The sequence below is a fragment of the Aegilops tauschii genome, chromosome 5, assembly GCF_002575655.3.
Source record: "Aegilops tauschii subsp. strangulata cultivar AL8/78 chromosome 5, Aet v6.0, whole genome shotgun sequence".
In the NCBI taxonomy this organism is placed as follows: domain Eukaryota; kingdom Viridiplantae; phylum Streptophyta; class Magnoliopsida; order Poales; family Poaceae; genus Aegilops; species Aegilops tauschii.
In genome coordinates, this window is record NC_053039.3 from 449,530,961 (window position 1) to 449,551,777 (window position 20,817).

Here is a 20,817-nt window from a genome sequence, read left to right on the forward strand (position 1 = left end):
TCATCGATCGTCGCCCGTTTTGTCGGCTTGGTCGTCCCGCGCGTGGTTCGCCTTCTTGGCGTGCTTGCTCCGTGCCGTCTCCTGTTTCGGTGGATATTGCGATGCAATCTGGTTTGTCTCTTTTTTTTTCGTTCGATTGGTTTTTGCTGTTTTTGTGGATTAATTGTTGTGATTTGTTGTTGCAAGCAGGTATAGTCATGCTTCTGTTGCGTCTCGCAGGGAGGAGATTCGTTTGGGCAAGCGCCCTGTTGATTCTGCTCTTGGTTTGTGTTTTTGGCTCGATGAAATTTTATTTTTGGCTGTTGTTTGTTGCTACTTAATTATGTGGTTTATTTTGTATTTACAGATGTATCTTTCTGCGGGTCGGAGGCGTCTGGACGTGATATTGTTGCTGCTGCTGCCTCTTTGCCTTTTGTAGACTATGGTATTCTCTCGCTTTTCTTAAGTGCGGCTGGAGTTATCCTTTTATTGGGTTGGGATCCGTGCGTGGTTTGCCGATGCGGTTGGTTGCATGGGACATGCATGTTAGCCGAGTGTGTCCTCGTGGTATTGCGTGTGTGGCGCATGTACGAGTGGTGCTGCTATGTGTACTCCATAATGTACACGGGTGGATACGTGCATGGGCCATGCACGTGTGTGTGTTTGCGTTAGTTGTACTTCGTCGTGTAGAAAGTTACAAAAGAAATGCTGTTTGTGTTAGTTGCACCTCGTCGTGTAGAAAGTTAAAAGAATGCCCAACCACCGATGCTAGGCCCATAGTAGCTTACAGAACGTACCCAAATCAAACCCAAAGGGGACTCGGGCGGCTGATCGAGCCCACTAACGGGCCCAGCAACGGGGTCCAACGGGGCACTAGGGAGTAGTAACAGAGGAGTTCAAAATGGGGGGCAGAGGCAGCTATTTAAGTCGCTCCTTGCGCCCCCCCCCCCCCCCCCACACACACACACTTCCGAGGTGGGACTAAACGGTGATGCTGCCCCGCGCGGGCGAGGGGAGGGGGCGTGGGCCGGGGGAAGGGGACGAGTGGCGGCCTGCCTCTATTGGGCCGAACTGGGCCGACCGGTGACATCACTGAATACGGTCTGTTGAGCCCTGCCGAGGCTGGTGCACCCTGTGGCGTACCCTCGTGTTTGCGTGTATGGCGCATGCATGTGCGCCTGGTGCTGTTAGGTGCACCCCGTGGCGTACCCGCGCGTTTGCGTGCATGGCGCATGCATGTGTGTGCGCTGTCGTCGATGGTGTGTTTTCGATACGCGGGGGTTAATTGGACTGTGTTTTTTGATTTTGGTTGTGGCAAATTTTTGTATTTGCAGATAATTTTGTTCCCAGTGCTGAGGAGGCTACTGCTGCGTGTGGTGCTTTCTATTTTTCTGATTGGTTGCGTGGTCCTTCGGTGGTTACTCATCCACGTGTTGTTCCGCTTCGATGTGCGGGGCCTTCTTCTCGATCCGTTCCGTTAGGTTGGTTGCTACGTACGTGTGATTATGTGACAAAATATAATATTTTACTGACTTTTATGTTCTTTTTTTTTTAAGTTTTGCCCACACCGGTCGTCCATGTTGTCGATAGTGATCGTGCGCGACACAAGAGGAAAGTTGTGTCCAGTTGTAGGAAAACATATATGTAGAAAATTCTAGAGTACGATTTAGTCATATGTGAGGGATTGCTTCAGATATACTCCTTGTTTGGAGCACACATCTTTGTGAGGGCTAGGATTGCGTCCGCGTCTGATTTAAATAGTCGGACTTGGTCTCTCGGGTGACGCACCTGAGCGGCGATATGAATGAGAGTACTCACTTAAACCGAAGAAGATGTCATCGGACCGATGTGTTTCATGGGCCCAACGGTTAGTGATGTGGCTGATGTGTCCAGGCATAACCATATCTGCCCCACATATGGGTTAGGCACAGGGAGCCGGTCATCCCGAGCGTTTGGGTTGGGCTTAGCGGGTCCGGTTGGATGACAATTTGTTGTCCGGGCAAGCCGCCCGAACGTTTGTGGTGGATATGGGGGCTTCGATTGTAGATGCTCTAAGGCTGCGTTTGGATTGTCGGTTTGGAGCCCAAACCCCTTGTAAAATACATCTCTGGATTTTCTTTTTGCTCTAGACCGCAAATTGCGCTTGGATGGTCGTGTTGGGACAACAACTAATTGAGGGTGCCTCTTGCAGGAGCCCCTGAAGGGTCACTTTTGGTTGGTTGAGAGCGCGCCATTTGTCGCACTCTCAGCCGGCGCCATGTGTCGTGTGGGAGCGCCCTCAGATTTTTTTTTTCTGTGTGCGTTTCAGGTTTCAGATGGTTTTGTCGGAGTTTTCTTGCCTTTTCGTTTTTCATGGTTTTCCATAGGTTTTGGACAGAAAAAAATATATTAAAAAACATTTTGGGTGGGGGGGTGGGGGGGGGGGGCAAACACGTTTTATTTCCGAGAAAGGCACAACTACACCTCTCTGAAAGGAAAAAAAACAAGGATTTTTTCTTTTGCGAGAGGCACAGATTTGCGTCTCGTGGAGGTTTGCTTCCGTAAGAGACACAGTTATGCCTCACGAAAAGGAGGGAAAACGTGTTTTTTTTCTACAAGAAGCACAGATTTGCTTCTGAGAGACACCGTTATGCCTCACGAAAAGGAGGGAAAACGTGTTTTTTTTCTACGAGAAGCACAGATTTGCTTCCGCGAGAGACACACATGAAAAAAAAATGGGAGGAAAATCATGCTTCTGGCTCGGGGTCTTTTTTCATCCTGTTTTTCCCGGGTGTTTTTGTGAAAAAATATCGTCAAAGTTTATGAATATGGGATTCAGTTTTGAAGATGTTTTTGTGAAAAAAAGTGTGTCGAAGTTTATTAACATGGCATCCCGTTTCAAGATGTTTTCGTGAAAAAAGGTTCGTCGAAGTTAATTAACACGGGATCCGGTTTCAAAGATGCCGACACGAAAAATCTAACGGTGAAAATGATTCGCGATTTGAAACCACGGTTTAAGAGATAAAATATTTTGAATAAACGAATCTAAGAAAAAAAACTTTTACAAGAGGTAGAAGTGAGGATCCTCATTTCAACTCTGACTCCCCCACTCCAGTCGTTGCTTTTCTTTATGTTACTTCGGAAGTAGCTACTTCAGCTTTAGCCACGCGAATTCTCGATATTCCTTTTTATTTCTCATCAAACGAATGGCATCTTCTTCTGGAAATCCTAGCTATTCTTAGCATGATTTTGGGGAATCTCCTTGCTATTACTCAAACAGACCTAAACAACTCACTTTTCGCCCATGAACAGTTTGTGTCGATGGATTCGTATGATCAAAAACTTGAGATAACGGGTATGTGCCAAAAAAGATCTTATAAGTAGTTATTAATAAAATTGAAGTTGAAGTTGGAGCATCGTCTTGGGCTTGAAAAACTATCATTCTGCAGTTTACACCCGGAGAAACGCTACACTACTGGTCGGTCAGGGGCTCCGAAAAAATTGACTAAAAATACGTTTCGGGCCCGCGAGGCCGACACGAGAGGCGCTTGAAAACCCCCTGAAAACACCATGAAAATGTGCGCAGCCGGTCGCCCCACGCACGCAGCATTGCACGTTACGTGCTGATGACTGACCAACTGACAGGTGCAATGCACTTCACCAGCCTCCCCTCTAACCCCAACTTTTCCAGAGCTTGCAAATTCAGACATTGGAGCACATCAGTTGTGCACCATCTGTCGCAAGCTAATTAAGCCAAGCACTGAAGTCCCAAGGAAAGAGAGCCCAAACCATTGTTTTAAATAGCCCGCTATAGCTTCGCTATAGCACACTATAGCGTTTACAAAAGGTCTTGCGCTAAGAGATTTTGGTCCAAACAAATGAACAAACATTTTAAATAGCGCGCTATAGCTCCGCTATAGCATGCTATAGCATTTGGAAGAGGTCGGCCGCTAAGATGCTTAGTGCGCTATTTAAAACTATGGCCCAAACACATCTCTAAAATGTCTACAAGTTCAGCCAAAAGGATTGGAGAAGGCAGGACAACGACTCAATGGCGTGCATGTCCACGAGTGCCACGACATTCTTAATTAGAGAACTACGGTTTTCCTCTTCTGGATCATTCTGAAGAACTGAGTCCAAATACTTGTGTCTGAGAAACCCAACCATAACGGGTAACGTCGCATCGAAATTGTTATGCATACATCTGCTTATTCAGCTTGGAAATGTGATATAACTGCCACTTTCAGAGGACACAAAAGGTGGCTTCAGAACAAGTTTGCTTCCTGTCATGTAGATGTAGTACTACTGTACCCAAGAGATGTCATGTGAGATGCCGGAGATCAAACAGATCATGTGCTAGATAGACCGAGCACGAGCTTTTTGACTCGATGTTCACAAAGAACAAACTGATACGGGTGCATGAACGTCTCGCACATCACAGCTTCAGGTATCTGTTATCAGCAGAAGCGCCTAGCAAGAGTGGAACCAATCAGTGCCCACCGAAATTGTTCAATCCCTCAAGCTGGAACCCGTAACTCTCCCCTTGAATCCTTGCACATTGTCAATAGCCATGTTCTCGACACGCCTCATGTTCGCTACGCGGTACGGTATGGCAGCCACAAATGATGAGAAAGCAACTACAGGCTCTGGCATACACCACAAATCTTGGTCTGCAATTCTGTCAAGGAATGGTCAAGAACATTCAGCAGAGTACCAGAGGCCCCCATGGAGCGATCATTTTGGAAATAGCAGGTCGCGTGGCTGGCTCATAATCTCGCTAAATTTGTATCCATGTTATACATAGGACGCCATGTTTGGTTGGGTAATCCGCATGACCCAAATCTTGTACCTATGAACATTAAAGTGAAGCAATAAAGTTTGGCCAAATTTCTCAAAAAAGAAAGTGTACAGCAGTGTCTGGGCGAGTGGAGAGATCAAATTAGAGTGTGTTGCCATGCATACTGGACAGCTTAATTAGGACGCGTGCTTCATTGGAACCACATTGCTTGTCCACACACTGGCTAGAGATGGCAGTACTCCGTCAGAAACCTCATCACAACGCACGCAGCATTGCACCTTACGTGCTGACTGACCGACTGACTAATCCCAACTCACTTCACCAACCTCCCCTCTAACTCTAATCCAAACTTTTCCAGAGCCTACAAATTCAGACATTGGAACACATACATCAGCTGCACCATCTGTCGCGAGCTAATTAAGCCAAGCAGTCAAATCTCCAGGAAAAAATAGCCCAAAGACATCTCAAGAATGTATACAGGTTCACAGCCAAAAGGATTGGAGAAAGCAGGACTACAACTCAATGGTGTGCATGTCCAGGAGTGCCATGACATTCTTTTAATTAGAAGAACTACGGTTTTACTCTTCTGGATCATTCTGAACTGAGTCCAAATACTTGTGTCTGAGAAACCCAAACTATAACGGGTAACGTCGCATTGAAATTGTTATGCATACATATACACGCATCAGATACATCTGCTTCAGCTTGGAAATCTGATATAACTGCCACTTTCAGAGGACACAAAAGGTGGCTTCAGAACAAGTTTGCTTCCTGTCATGTAGTACTACTGTACCCAAGAGATGTCATGTACTCATGTGAGATGCCGGAGATCAAACAGATCATGTGCTAGATAGACCGAGCACGAGCTTTTTTGACTCGATGTTCACAAAGAACAAACTGATACGGGTGCATGAACGACTCGCACATCACAATTTCAGGTATCTGTCAGAAGAAGCGCCTAGAGAGTGGAACCAATCGGTGTCCACCGAAATTGTTCAATCCCTCAAGCTGGAACCCATCGCTGTCCCCTCGACTCCTTGCACACTGCCAATAGCCATGTTCTCGACACGCCTCATGTTCGCTACGCGGTACGGTATGGCAGCCGCAAATGATGAGAAAGCAACTACAGGCTCTGGCATGCACCAAACATTTTGCCCCATCACAATCTAATCCAAACTAATCATATGCTGCAACACTGCATGTGCTGATCCCATGGTGCCTTGTCCCTTGCCAACTCTTCTCAATGACAGCTCCACTTCACCATGCATCACGATGTCCTTCCCCTCGCCACCTTGTCTATAAATTCAGTAAGCTGCTGGCTCAATATCATCACTTGATCAGCTCATCCGTCAACTGAGAATTGCAACATCCATAGCTCATTCCTTGAAATTCTCACAAGGACCAAGAACCAACCATGGCCGGTGCGAAGAGACTTGCTCAATTGGCAAAGAAGTGGCAGAGGGTGGAAGCACTCGGGAGGAAGAGGCTCACGGTATCAGCCAAAGAAGATCAAGATTGCTGCGCTTCTGTACCAGCCAAGGGCCACTGTGTCATGTACACGGCTGACGGGAGGCGTTTCGAGGTACCCTTGGAGTACCTCAGCAAGACTGTCTTTAGCGAGCTCCTCAGGATGTCCCAGGAGGAGTTTGGCTTTGCAAGCGATGGCAAGATCACACTGCCTTGTGATGCTGCAGTGATGGAGTATGTCATGTGCTTGCTCAGGAGAAACGCCTCCGCCGAGGTCGAGAGTGCATTGCTGAGCTCCATGGTGACGCCTTGCCACCACACTGGCTGTGCGATGCCTACTGTCGGAGCCAGCCAGCAGATTTGCTGTTTGTAGCTTCTCAAGAACATGCATGCAGAGGCCCTGATGATGTCCTCTGTTTTGAGTACTTTGCCTGGGTAGTGTAAGATAGTTAGACAGTAGATAATAGGAGCAGGAAAATTGTATGTATAGCAATCTGATCATCAATGCAACAAAGCAGCATTATGGCCACCAGCAGTATGATATGCATTCTTCTCTTAATTACATTTCCGTTTCATATCTTGCTCCACAGAGAATACACAACAAGTTTCCATGCAATCTACTCAATATAAGCCAGAACATTAAAAAGATAAAAAAGTTACGAATTAGTGAAATGACCAGGTGATACAGGGGCCATTCTAATGATGAATCCTATGGAAAATTATTGCAATGCCATCAATCCAATAAGAAATGAAGTATGACAACAAACACGAAAATGGAATAGAAAGCAGGGTTTACTCCACAGGTTTTAATTTGTACTAGCAAAAATGCCCGTGCGTTGCAACGGGAGAAACAAATTATCACCCCTAGTGCTTCCCTCCTTGTTGCCACTTCTTTTCTTTATTATCATGTCAGTCACGATGTTCACTACACAGCGAACGTTCCACCTGAGCTTGGAACCAATACAAAATTTCATCGCCTGCATGGAAAGACCAGCGAACGGTCGCGTTTGAGATCCCGGCCACATCTGCACAATCTAATGCTTGCACCTTGTGTTTGTGTTATCCGGATTTACATGGTAATAGTTAAGTACCAGTCCGCGAAGGACACAAACAACCACCAAATTTAACTTTAGTTTAAAACGATCAACACCTTTTTTTGCGGGCTAACACGATCAACACAAAAAACTGTGCAGGTTGCAAGTTAGAGGTCAACGATTTTTGCCTCATATCCTAGACGGGATGGCGGGTTTGATTTGTTGGGCCGGGTTGCACGGATAGGTTGGCAGGGCACTATGTTTTCTATTGGTGGAATGCTACACGGACCAACGGGGCAGAGGCCAAGTGGCCCAGGACAGATGATCGGTAGAATAGCCTAGCTCAATATGAAAAATGCCATGGACATACGAAATGGGAGGACCAATAAGATTATACCTCCATTTATATAAATATAAAAAATAGTACAGATGCCCGTGGGTTACAACAGTTGAAACAATTGACATAAATTTAGCGGGGATTGTATGCGCAAATATAATGTTCAATGTGTTATAAATTTGGCGCAAATTTAGTAAGGATTATAAGTGTAAGGAAAACATGTCACACTCTGTTGCAACGAAAGAAAAAATGGCATGAATTTAGTGAGTATCAAGCACGAAAAAGACGCCACATCGTTTTATTCATAAGATATGAATGGGGCACTACACGCCTGCCATTGATATCCGCACCTCCTTCAAAAAAAATCTGTAATTGCCATTTATTTACTTCCTTTCTCTTTTCTTCTTTATTTATCATGCAATTAGTGTCTATTTTATTTATCTTTGTTTCCTTATATCATGCATGTGAGGAATCCAAATTGCCGGCCTATTAATTACTCATGCGACTAATATGGCGCTCACAATAATTACAGTCTATTTCCTTTCTCCTTCCTTTTTTATTTCTCATGCAAAAATATCTATTTCCTTTCTTGCCGACTCTACATAATTACCGTCTATTTCCTTCCTCTCTCTCTTTTCTTTCTTCTTCCTTCTTTATTTCTCATGTAATTAGCAATTAATGTCTATTTCCTTTCTTGCTGGCCTAATTATGCATAATAGCTATTGCTCTCCCCTTCATTTGTTTCGTTAAGGATAATTCTTATTCATGCCATATTCTTTGCTAATTTCCGAAGCAGTAGCCTGCTTCCCAATGTCTGTACCGTCGGCCGCAGCAGTCGGCCGGCCTAGCACGCCCGGGCCCATTGTTTCGGCCCGAGTACGTGTGGTCTTCTATTCTTGAAAGGCCAGATGCCACCAGACGCCAACGTTAGCACACTCACGAGTCTAGCCTGTTCAGTATGATGTGTTTGCACACACCCAGCAGACCAAGGATCGAATCCATGCGTTGGCCAATTGTTTTATCGGTTTTTTTATATTCAAACACACGCACACACAGGATCCGGGTGGGCCAGATCTAAAAAAACGACTCCCAACAAAAGAACTGTTAACTACACATACGAAAAGGCTTATAAATAGTACCACCTCGGATAGCGAAAATAATATAGGGGAAAAACTAAAAGCATATATTCACAAGAAGAAAGCGTATTGTGACGGTGAACCTGACAAAGTCAATCCGTACTTTATTATTAATAACTAGCAAAAAGGCCCGTGCGTTACAACGGGTACAAAATAATAAATGATTAGAAACCTAAACAATATTTATCACTGAAACAAAACCTTGCAAGTAGAAAAACAATATTCAACAAAACCTTGCAAGTAGAAAAACAATATTCCGCAAAACCTTGCAAGTAGAAAAACAATATTCAAAGTACTCAACATATTTAAAATGATATCCATTCTCAAATAGAAAATATATTCTGTATTAAATCTATAATTTACCGCACGCATCTTCAGGCTCTTTTCTCCTCTATACTCCCTATTATTGGTTCTCTAGTACGGCAAAGCATCTGTTCTTGGTTCTCCAGTACAGCGAAGCTCCTGCCGCTGATGATGTGTTGCTCCTAAGCTCATCGAGATGGTTTGTCGACCCTTCTCGCCGATGAAGGTGCATGTCATACGTACATGAAAGGAAAAACATAGTCATTAGCGGGTATAAGGGGAATTGTTGAGATCAACCAAATAGTCTACAAACAAATGCACAACTCGGTCATAACCGGGTTTAGGCGAAATGGTTCCTAGTATATGCATGTCAATTGCGATAAATCAACCTGATGAAAACAAAACATTCTCAAGTACGGAGAATCCGTAAATACGATGGCATGTATCCATGTTATCTCAAAGTGCAGAAAGTTTGTTCTCCTTATTCTTATGTGCCATTTTTTCATCATTAATCTTCCTTTTTTGTGCAAAGATGCTTCATTAAACATTTTTATACCAATGGACTCAAGTAATCTTGATAACACTTGCTGCAATACCTACAGTTATGAAATCATACTTGAGGTCAGAGGACTATATCTTCCTGTGATTTGTTGCAAGATGAAGACATAAGTAAAAAAAATACGGAGTACATGGTATTGAAGGATATCATCTTTACATCTATGTGCTTAGACTAAAATTAGCCTTCTAGAATTATGTTAGCCTCTATACTATGCTAGTATGCCTCCAAGCGAAATCCATACATGGCTAGTCGCCACAAGATACTTGTATAAGCAAGAGTTCGATCATCACTATTCAGAATAACATGCTCAGTTGTATTGCGTGCAGAAATTTTTCTAACATGTGTAGTTGTCAATCGCTATGACACATTAATGATCTCTTGGAAAAAGATGCAGGCATATCACACATCAGGTCACTACAATGTGCCCAGGCTTCTTGGCTTTTCTCCTTTTCCTCACAAGCTCTAGATAATCACTTCAGTAAACCAATTAAGGAGTTAACCTCTAGATAGTTAAACATAACTTTGTGATCTTCAACTCACTGGTTACTTTGTAAGGTGATAACATAATATACATATGACTCTCAGATCAATACTTTGCTACAACAACATAATTGACATAGCAATCCTCATTGCTGCATTCTTCCTCACACACCACTTCCATGAGAAAGACATGCCACGGTTCTGTTTGGTAGATACCACCGTACTGGTTTATTTTTTCGGAATCCACTAAATAGAACACAAATTGAACAAACAATAATATTTCACATTTAATCCGTCCTTAAGTAAGGCAGGAGTACTTTTGATTTACTTCTAAACCAGAAGGCAACGGGCAATCAAGGATGTCCGCCTTCTTCAGCCACCATACGATCCCATGTTTTCAATCTCTCCAAAATATTCTGAGAACGAACACTGAAAGAAGAGTTCCTTCAGCAAAAAGGAGAACATGGTGATACAAAGAGTATGGTTGGGAAATTGCACCGGTGAGGAGCACCAAGGCACGAACCTAACCCGTGCGTTGCAACAGGAGAAAGGAATAATTGATTGATCCTTTTTTCATACATTAATTCGAAAACCGGAGATAGCACTGAGATGGTTGGTGATGGAGATGGTGGTCATTTATCTAATTATCGGATTCCAAAACACTCAAACAAGGTGGGGCTCTAGCCCAACGTTCATGATTCAGAAAAAAAACACCATGATCCATTTTTTGCAATCTAACTAAAAAGTTAAACCTCCCACTTTCAGATTGTTTGTATACAAACGTAGTGCACGTACTTGTAAAATTGATCGATGCAAGTTAGCTACAAATCCTCCTCCAAATATCTTTATTGTAAGTATGTAACAGATAACACATCATTCCTAGAGCCATTGCAACGGATCTAAGTTCAACCAAAGAATCATTGAAGGAACATCCTACGCTGACAGTCGGACACTATGCCAGCCGCGTTTCAGATGCCTGTATTTCTTTGCTTATGAAATATATGTTTATGTATACATTTGGAACATACATCTAATCTATCACCGAATTATTTAGATTGATTATTCTACTGTCTCCATGCCATTAGTAGTTTAGTGCTTGTCCCAGGCATTATTTATTGGAACATATGACATGCATGTGAAACATAAACTTGAAGCAAGAAAGGAGACGGGCTGGACATTAAGGTGAGGAATATCTGCTATATTGTTCTACAACTTGAAATTTCTGCTAATCCCCAATGAAGGGTGAGCCAAAAAAATGTAAAGAAGATGAGAAATATCACCTGCTAGTCGCCAACTCCTTTCTCTCGATGTGCCTTGGCTGGCAGACACGGCATGCGAAATTTCCACAATGAGTAGGAACCATGTTGAACAGGCTCAACTGCAGCCTTGTATTTGCTCTATGACCTGGAGCGTCCCATCGACCATGTTTGACTGTGGCAGAACACTCGCCCTTGCTTCGCTTATTCGCTCCTCCTTGGCATCCATTGATTTGCCGCGTGCTCGGGCGAGACGGCAGGCGCTGGGCGGCGGCTAGGTCAACGGATCCAGCGCCGATTTGTTCTTGACCTGTAGTTGATTAGTTGGGACAGGAGAGCACCCCCGATCCAAGCCTGCAACAGCACGCCTCGGGAGAGCCAAGGCTCGATCCAGAGGAACCAGGCCGCAACGAGGCCCGCCGCCTCACCGCGCGCCACCTCAGGCAGACGGCGGCAAGACGGTACGCTTCTTTTGTGGGGAGCCGATGCAGGATCTCGGAGACGATGCCGTCTTCCAGGTGCGGCACGGCTTGCACCGTCTCACCGCGCGCCACCTCAGGCAGACGGCGGCAAGACGGTACGCTTCTTTGGTGGGGAGCCGATGCAGGATCTCGGAGACGATGCCGTCTTCCAGGTGCGGCACGGCTTGCACCGCCTCACCGCGCGCCACCTCAGGCAGACGGCGGCAAGACGGTACGCTTCTTTGGTGCGGAGCCGATGCAGGATCTCGGAGACGATGCCGTCTTCCAGGTGCGGCACGGCTTGCACCGCCTCACCGCGCGCCACCTCAGGCAGACGGCGGCAAGACGGTACGCTTCTTTGGTGGGGAGCCGATGCAGGATCTCGGAGACGATGCCGTCTTCCAGGTGCGGCACGGCTTGCATCGTGGCGGTGCTGGAGATCGAGCCCGAAGTGATGGCGTCCGCCATATGCACGTGGAGTCGGAATCAACTTGTAATTGGGTCGGGCGTCAAGTGCGTCTGCGTGTATATATAGTATACGCAGATAAAATAGTACCACCTCGGATGTAGAAAATAATATAGGCGAAAAAACTGGAAGCGTAAATTCACGGGAAGAAGCGCATTGTGACGGTGAACCCGACAAAGTCAATCCGTGCTTTATTATTAGGGAGAGATAAGGTTAGATTACCTCGACCCATATTTACTCAGGCTTGTGCAATACTCAAAAAATTTAGTGTACTGTATGACAATCATGAAACCACACCGAACTAGGACCATGGTCCAAAATGTCACTATCATCTATAATCAATTGAACACCGACACTAAAAAGGATAGTGGCTCTAAAATTCTAAAGAAAATTTAGATCCTCTACCAAATCTGTCAAGACTCCCTGAAAATAAACCTCCTCAAAGAAGAAGATGAGAAGGAGAGAAATACACAGTTACAAGCCAAAGCTTGATGACACAGCCAACATTAGATGCTTGCTCAAGGTTTCCAACAGATTTTTCCCAGGAAGAGGAGCTCCCAGAACAAACTCAACAAGCTCAAGCAACGACGGCAGGTCCCTATTACAGCAAGAGGAAAAAAAGAGGAATTGGACAATGAGAAGCAGCAAACAATGTTGTGACACGGTAAGCTTGCAAATAAACCACACTATTTGAAATAATATACCGCAAAGAATGAGAAAATGTGCATGTAGATTCGCTAAAGAAAGACTTTTCAAAAGCACATTTACTCGTGGAGCTATGCAAAAAAGAAATTACCTTCCGAAATGCCACTTATGTTGCCAAAAGCTAAAAAAAGCAGCGAGCAACGGCACTATTGTTATCACAGCATCATATATTCTGCAAATATCTCAAAACATATACGTCCTAGAGTGAATAGAAAAAAAAAACTATGACTGAATGGACCAATTGTTCCAGCACTCGACTCTATATCCCTTGCTGGGTGTTTGTGATCTCTTAATTGGGAGTTTATCTAAATGATTGAATTCTAATCAGGGATCAGGACTGGCTCTACTATCTGCAGGCAAGAATATGATGTTGGCTTGCTAATGTTCAGGGGAAGAGAGTAGCACCTAACGCTAGAACTATGATCGGTTAGCTCCCAAACTTGAGAATCATGTGTGCACTGGCAGCAACAAGAGGATGTTTCAAAGGTATGTTTACTGGGCATGCCTATTGACCATAATGCAAATAAAGTTCTGCTTCATCGCAGTTTGGACTACACAATAAGTGCAGAATGCAGCTCTTTAGTGTTTCTACATGTCTTTAATGGCACTGATTATCTTTCTAGTCATTAGTTTACCAAGTAAAATTTATTATTGACTTACTTTGGCTGATATATTTGACACAACTATCTGGAACTTTTCTGTTGTTCTTGAGCCGGCAACATGACCAGCCTCGGCGACTTTGCTGAAGGCACCATTGAACCAGCTTGTTCCAGCAGACACATATCAACAAGTAGAGGAAATAAGGGCGAAGGATCAGCCATACTGATAAAGGACATCATATGTTACTCCAAAGGTGCAAATATGTTACAAAGGTCTACATTTCATCAAGATACATTAAAACTTGATCACCAAATGATATAAAACACACACACATATTGAGTAATTCAACTGTAGCAAAAGCTTGTAAAAGAAGAGACCCGTTGGTTTTCACAGCAGAGCCTGTATCATTTAGCTTGCGCTCTACAGCTAGCAAATCAGCCATTGTTTTGTCAGAAACATGGAACCTTTAGATTCAGATCGGATAAGTAACAACGACAGTCAACCAAATAACACTTGTAACTAAATTATGCGGACTAACCTGAAACTGCTTTTTAGATGAGCTAACCTGAAACTTTTAAGCGGACCTGAAACTAACCTGAAAGGCAAGAGATATGGGGTGGAGCTGGTGGCGTGGAGGTTGGGCCTGATCCTGCCTTGGAGGGACAAGACGACCGGACGAGCTCTCCTCACTCCGCCGCAGTCGGCGTCGTGCTTCTGCGACTCTGCTCCACGAGCGCGGCGTGGTGTGGCCGATGTAGGAGAGGAGACGGGATGGAGGTGGGGTGAGCTGATGCTTCTTCGATCCAGCGCTCCATGGGAGAGGACAAATTAAAGGAGGACAGAGCTCCGCCTGCCACGCCCATCCTCGAATCCGCCGCCCTGTCCCTCCGCGGGAACGCCGTGCGTGATCCAGGGCTTCGCTCGACAAAGGCCTCCCGTGCGGCGCTCTGGCCGCCTTCAACCAGGAAAACGGCGGCGGCGCCCAATCCTATTTCGCAAGAGAGAGACGTGGGTCGGGAGAGGGCACAAATCCTCGCCGGCGTCGACCGGCAGCCAGTGCAGCACCGGATCGAGCGTCGCCGGGGTCGGTCGCCTCGTGGCGGCTGAGATCGGGAGGAGAGGGAGAGCCCGTGCTTTCCTACAACAAACAGAGCTTTTTTTTTAGCATAACAACAAACACAGCTAGCTCTGGTGGTTGCGCCATTATTTGTTGGGCTGCAAACGGGCATGTGGGCCTGATTTACTGGGCCGAAGCGCACGGGCGGGTATTGTTTGGATCGTTTGATGCACACGACGTGGTTCCCCGAATTAGTACCACCTCGCTTATATATTTTAAATTGGTGAAAGCGTAAATTTACAGAAAGAAAGCGTATTGTGACGGTGAACCCGACAAAGTCAATCCGTGCTTTATTATTAGGGAAAGATTAGGGAGAGATAAGGGACATTTTTATTATTGCGGTAAAAGCAAGTGATGGTAACTGTTACTGAAAAATTGAATGTCCTAACCACAAATTTTACAGAAGGTAGTGTGGGTGCAAGATATAGTCGATGCCTGTTATTCAGTTCACACATGCATCTAACTGAAGGCCGGCCCAAAGGAAAGTGCAGAGAAGGAGCAAAGGTATGGCTTGCACATGCAATGCTACAGGTCAGGTAGGCCATCAACAGGACTGAGTTATGACAATGTTCAGAAAGCTGTGTGTGTTACGTCAATTTACACTGTCCATTCCACACCTAGTAAAAATGTTAAGAACACGCTAAATTACTAATCCAACCAGGTCAGTTTCTCATCTGCTAAACTAAAGGAAGGCTATTGGCAACTGAACATGCTGGCTAGATTTCCCCATCGCAATCAGAAGTCTTGTCTGCCAATATATCATTGCACGATAGCTAAGAAACTGACGCTCATGCATCGAACCCAGTTTGCATGGGGTCCTCGTGCTGCTAATCCACTAAACATGTCAGTGGCGGTGCCTGGTGATGTACCCGGCACGCACCAAACAGTTGGCTCAAATCAATATCCAATCTCAATAACGTTGCCCTGCTCTGCTTGCGACATTGCACGTGCCAGACTCGTGGCGTTGTCCCCTTACCAAATATCAATGACACTTGACAGTGCCCTACTTCTTCTCGGGCTCTAGCTATAAATTCTAGGTTCAGTGGCCCATCCGAAGCCGAAGGGTGCCCAATGGCAGTGGCAGGCAAGGGCCACTGTGTCATGTACACAACTGACGGGAGGTGGTTTGAGGTGCCATTGGCGTACCTTGGCACGGCGATCTTCAGAGAGCTCCTCCATATGTCTCAGGAGAAGTTTGGTTTTGTAAGCGGTGATGGCAGAATCGCATTGCCCTATGATGGCATGGTGATGGAATACATTATGTGCTTGCTTGGAAGAAGGCATTCTTGAGCTCCATGGCAATGCCATGCCACTACACAAGCTGTGTGGCACCAACTCTGGGTGTTAACCAACAAATGGCTGTTTGCCGCTCCTAATTCTTATCAGTTTAGTGCTTGATGTAAATTATTTTGACATAGATAGAAGAACAGTGTAAACTGGGCACTCTCTTCATATTTCAATTGGAGTCTTCCGCATTGTTTTTGTTAACACTTGAAAAAATGATATGTAAAGTCTAGCAGAAACCTTTATAGAAAATGATCTAGCAGAAACCTAGCAACCCAGAATTTACAGCCATAATTTTGTCAGTTTTTTTCATACATTTGGATTTGCATGCAACAGTAATGATGTTCAACTACAAGGCTCATTGAATTTCTGGGCAATGTCTACAGAACAGAACAACAAAAGCATGTAACAGAGGGATGCATTATGTTCTAATTTGTTCAGAGATTCGCTTGCTTTGCTACCTACTCCTAGTTCTAGTCTGGGATTCTCACCAAAGTGTGGCAAGCCAAGGAGGAAAGAGAATTGAACACTTCCAGCGGTGCATTCATTTCCTAGGTGACAAACCGCCATTCCTAGCTGTAAGGTTCTAAGCCTCTGACCAGAACAGTAACTGCTCAACCCGCCTCCATCTAGGACACGCGATCTCAATCCGATGGTTCTGGTTAGAGGTAGGAACAGCAGATTGGTGATTGTTCATCTAAACCTCCCCATCTCCATACCCTCCGCTGCACTGTCACCCAATTCATCCACCGTCTGGCCATTTCTGTCCTCTGCTTTTAGCTGCTGCTTCCTGACCCCACAAATCACGACCATGAAAACTCGTGGTTTCCTTCTACTTTCTTCAGTACTCTATATGAACTATTATAAAGGATGTGTCAAATAATCCAATTTCTACCAGAAAGTTGAGGCCCTTTTGTATCATTTCCTGTGATAATCGATCTTACATAAAACTGTATAGAGCTCCTCTTGATCCTAACCAAGAAACTGTTCCAGAAGCTAAGCTAGTAGCTAAGTACAAAGAGCAAATTGATGGTTGATTCCCACTGATGGAGCCATGCAGCAAGCATTGTAGTTGTGGCAGTGCCCAGAAATGGAGCTCAAGAATGCCTTCTCGACCTCCTCAGAGGCCTCTCTCCTGACAAGGCACAAGACGTACTCCATCACCGTGGAGTCGCAGGGCAGCATGATCCTGCCTCCCTCGCTACCGCTTGCATAGCCAAACTCCTCCTCTGACATCCTCAGAAGCTCGGCGAAGACCGTCGTCCCGAGGTACGCCAGAGGGACCTCGAACCGTGCTCCGTCAGCGGCATACACCACGCAGTAGCCCTCATCAGCGACCACAGATGAAGTTGTGCTGCGGCATTCATCATCGGCCGTGTCTGAAGCCTGCCGGCGACGGGCACCGGCTCCGGCCACCAACATCCGCTGGCACTTCTTGGCCAGCTGAGCAAGCTTCTTTGGATGGATCATGGTTGAGTCTGATGTATTCCTGGCTGGCTAAATTTCACTTAATTTGGCTCTCAAAGTCTGAAGGGGTGTTGTAGACTGTGATGCTGCTTGCAGATGAGATGACGAAGTTTGTGTTGAGCAGACCATGGATTTATAGTAGAACGAACAAAGAAGTGAGGGCTCACACAGTGCATATATGCGTGTAGGTTGTGTGTAACTATCAGCGAGAGCGTTGGGCAGGGGACAATGCCACAAGTGCTCTGTATGCAATGTTGGTGGAAGTAGCTGCAGAAAATGTGATGAATGACTTTGATTAGATTTTCAAGCGCCATGCCACCATCCATGTCTGAAATATGCTTGTGGCTAGAGAGCCCCATGGGGTCCTCGGGCTCGTGCCATTTCCCTAGCAAACCGATCACCATGGCTGTGCAGGCGAGACGTCCGGCGCAAGCTCCGGCAAGTGGCAAACACTTGGCCCCAGCAGACCTGATCTAGATCACATCACGGCACCACCAAAATTGCAGCACCGCACGTACCATACACATGGCATTGTCTCCTGCCCAACAATCACACACTACACCATATGTGGGCGCTCCTTCACCCTTGAGCTATAAATCCATGGCTAGTGACCACCCAACACCACCACTTCATCCACAAAGGCATTCCAACCTCCCACTAGCAGAAGAATTTCTCCAGTTCCAGAAACACAAGAAACTACCATGATGAGTGCCAAGACACTAGCTCGGCTGGCCAAGAAGTGGCAGAGGGTGGCGGCTATCGGGAAGAAGAGGCTCACCTGGTCGCCATCAACATCCACGGAAGAAGCAGGAGGGTCGTGCGCGTCGGTGGCCGGCAAGGGCCACTGCATCGTGTACACTGCCGATGGTGCAAGGTTCGAGGTTCCCCTTGCGTTCCTCGGAACGACCGTCTTCAGCGAGCTCTTGAGGATGTCCCAAGAGGAGTTCGGCTTCGCAGGCGTTGACGGTGGCAGAATCACGCTGCCCTGCGATGCATCGGTGATGGAGTATGCCATGTGCTTGCTCAGGAGAAGCGCCTCCGCGGAGATGGAGGCCGCGTTCCTCAACACCTTTGCGATGCCATGCCACTATCATGTGGCGCAACATCTGGGAGTTGGCCAGCATTTCGGTGTCTGCAGCTCCTGATTACCATCTGCAGAGATATAGGAAAATAGACTAAGGAGAACAGTTTATGTGTAGCATTTTGATCTTGCTAGCAAAAAAGCAATCAAGGAAGATGAACAGTAGTTAGAGACATTGTTCTTTCAGTGTATGCATATACTTTGTTCCGAAGATAAATGATCGATCACAGCTTTTTTAGGACCTAAGCAGTAAACGTCGACAAATTTCTTCTTTGCAATTAAATGGCCTCAAACACAAATTATTACAAAGAAAGATTAGGTTGGGCAGGAAAGTCATTGCAGATGGATTAGGGAGGTTGACCTTTTGGACAAAGGCTACTGCAAGTTGTTCAACCGATGACAAATTCGTCGAAAATTATACTCAAGTCAGGATCAGCAAATCTAATAGTGTTCAGAAATCGGGTCTGTCATGCAGAATAAGCTCATCAAGATTTGTACTACTTGGCAAATAAAGTTTTCATGCTATGTTTGTGACATGGATGTCCATGTGTAAATCATCAAGCAAGGCTGGGTTCATTATCTAAAATAAAGTAACAAATATTCAACTCTTATCACAGGATGCTCACTTCCCCAAAAGAAATACCAACATGGAACTAATGACAAGCGCTTGGATAGATTCAAGGCTGTGAACTAGAAACCCTCAACTGCCCAGCCAAATGCAAGGAAGATACCGGAAAATGACTGACATATGCTATGCTAGAAACCATGCAGACCATGGGTGGGCAATGAGATATGGAGCTGCCCAGCAACTTGTCAGATCTGCAGCAATCAAAGCACTGTTAAACCAACCAGCAAACACCTAACATACAGCTGCAGCTGTAAGGGCAAAGTACACACCCAAAAGCAATGAAGTGAACTCCGCATCTGCCTATGAAGACCATCATGTGCCATGTCCCCTATGATGCTAGCTTTCACCAAAGTGTGGTGAGCTGACGAGAATCCGCGCAGCCAACACATAGCAGTCTCCAGTACATGAGGAATGGAGATCAGGAATAAGCCACTTCCGGCAGTGACATGGTGAAAGCCGCTGTTACTACCTCTAATCAGATCCTATGAACTGCTCAACCCACGTAGTCTCAACTCTCAATCCAACGTTTCTAGTTGGAGGTAGGAACAGCAGTTCTTTTTGTAGTGAAGGAACAGCAGTTTGTTCATTGTCCATCTGATCCTCTCATCCCAAACCCCCTTCGCAGCGCCATTACCGAGTTCAGCCACCGGACCACAAACTTAAGTCCATGGTTTCTTTCTACTCTCTTCACTAGTATATATGAACTATATTCAAGGATGTGTCAAATACTCCAATTTCTCCCAGAAAATTGTCTCTTTATATCATTTACTGTGATCATTGAATCTTACATGAGGCTCTAAAGAGCTCCTCTTAGTCCTAACTAAAAATATTTCAGAAGCTAAGCTAGTAGCTAAGAACAAAGAGCAAATTGATGGCCGAGTCCTACTGATGGTGCCATGCAGCTAGCATTGTAGCTGTGGCAGTGCCCAACAATGGAGCTCAAGAATGCCCTCTCGACCTCCTCAGAAGCCTCTCTCCTGACCAGGCACAAGACATATTCCATCACACTGGCATCACAGGGCAGCATGATCCTGCCTCCGTCACTGCCGCTCGCGAAGCCAAACTCCTCCGCAGACATCCTTAAGAGCTCGGCGAAGACCGTCGTCCCGAGGTACGCCAGAGGGACCTCGAACCGGGTTCCATCGGCGGTGTACATCACGCAATGGCCCTCATCGGCAACCACAGATGACACTGTGCTGCAGCACTCGTCGGCGGCCATGTCTGAAGCATGCCGACGGTGGGCACCGGCTCCGGCTGACAACATCCGCTGGCACTTCTTGGCCAGCTGAGCAAGCTTCTTTGGATGGATCATGGTTGAGTCGGATGTGTTTCCGGCTGGCTAAATTTCACTTTGGCTCTGGAAGTCTGAAGGTGTGTTGTAGATTGTGATGCTGATTGAGATGAGATGAAGTTTGTGCTGAGCAGGCCATGGATTTATAGTAGGAAGGAAGAAAGGACTCAGGGGAGTGCATATGCGTGTGGTTAGTGTGTAGCTATCAGCCAGAGCGTTGGGCCGGGGACAATGCCATGAGTGCTCTGCGTGCAATGTTGTTGCAACTAGCTGCAGACACCAAACGTGATGACTGATTTTGATGAGATTTCCAAGCACCATCCATGTCTGAAATGTGCTTCTGGCTAGAGAAGCCCATGGGGTCCTCATGCTGGTGCCATATTTCCCCA

At 45.8% G+C, this 20,817-nt stretch overlaps 4 protein-coding genes and 1 long non-coding RNA gene across 5 annotated transcripts; 2 read left to right on the plus strand and 3 right to left on the minus strand.

Moving 5' to 3' along the window:
- Nucleotides 1–5,419: 5,419 nt before the first annotated feature.
- LOC109759118 (auxin-responsive protein SAUR36-like) lies at nt 5,420–6,981 on the plus strand. The gene has a single exon (XM_020317951.4). It carries the CDS (start codon nt 6,171–6,173, stop codon nt 6,594–6,596), a length of 426 nt encoding a protein of 141 aa, XP_020173540.1. The 5' UTR covers nt 5,420–6,170; the 3' UTR covers nt 6,597–6,981.
- Nucleotides 6,982–8,843: 1,862 nt separating this feature from the next.
- Nucleotides 8,844–14,074, minus strand: LOC123494200 (uncharacterized). The gene is made up of 3 exons (XR_012183034.1): nt 13,621–14,074; nt 11,353–12,853; nt 8,844–10,501 (listed from the first exon to the last, which is right to left on the minus strand). It is a non-coding gene; the product is annotated as an uncharacterized lncRNA (long non-coding RNA).
- Nucleotides 14,075–16,849: 2,775 nt separating this feature from the next.
- LOC109759120 (auxin-responsive protein SAUR36) lies at nt 16,850–17,726 on the minus strand. Its single transcript, XM_020317954.4, has one exon. It carries the CDS (start codon nt 17,429–17,431, stop codon nt 16,970–16,972), a length of 462 nt encoding a protein of 153 aa, XP_020173543.1. The 5' UTR covers nt 17,432–17,726; the 3' UTR covers nt 16,850–16,969.
- A 138-nt stretch (nt 17,727–17,864) lies between these two features.
- On the plus strand, nt 17,865–18,747 carry LOC109759122 (auxin-responsive protein SAUR36). The gene has a single exon (XM_020317956.4). It carries the CDS (start codon nt 18,130–18,132, stop codon nt 18,571–18,573), a length of 444 nt encoding a protein of 147 aa, XP_020173545.1. The 5' UTR covers nt 17,865–18,129; the 3' UTR covers nt 18,574–18,747.
- A 1,124-nt stretch (nt 18,748–19,871) lies between these two features.
- On the minus strand, nt 19,872–20,449 carry LOC109759121 (auxin-responsive protein SAUR36). The gene has a single exon (XM_020317955.4). It carries the CDS (start codon nt 20,447–20,449, stop codon nt 19,988–19,990), a length of 462 nt encoding a protein of 153 aa, XP_020173544.1. The 3' UTR covers nt 19,872–19,987.
- Between the last annotated feature and the right edge of the window lie 368 nt (nt 20,450–20,817).

What these genes read in the sequence shown, in the direction of transcription:
- LOC109759118 (XM_020317951.4), top strand. Translation starts at nt 6,171, where the DNA reads ATGGCCGGTGCGAAGAGACTTGCTCAATTGGCAAAGAAGTGGCAGAGG.
- LOC109759120 (XM_020317954.4), bottom strand. Translation starts at nt 17,431, where the DNA reads ATGATCCATCCAAAGAAGCTTGCTCAGCTGGCCAAGAAGTGCCAGCGG.
- LOC109759122 (XM_020317956.4), top strand. Translation starts at nt 18,130, where the DNA reads ATGATGAGTGCCAAGACACTAGCTCGGCTGGCCAAGAAGTGGCAGAGG.
- LOC109759121 (XM_020317955.4), bottom strand. Translation starts at nt 20,449, where the DNA reads ATGATCCATCCAAAGAAGCTTGCTCAGCTGGCCAAGAAGTGCCAGCGG.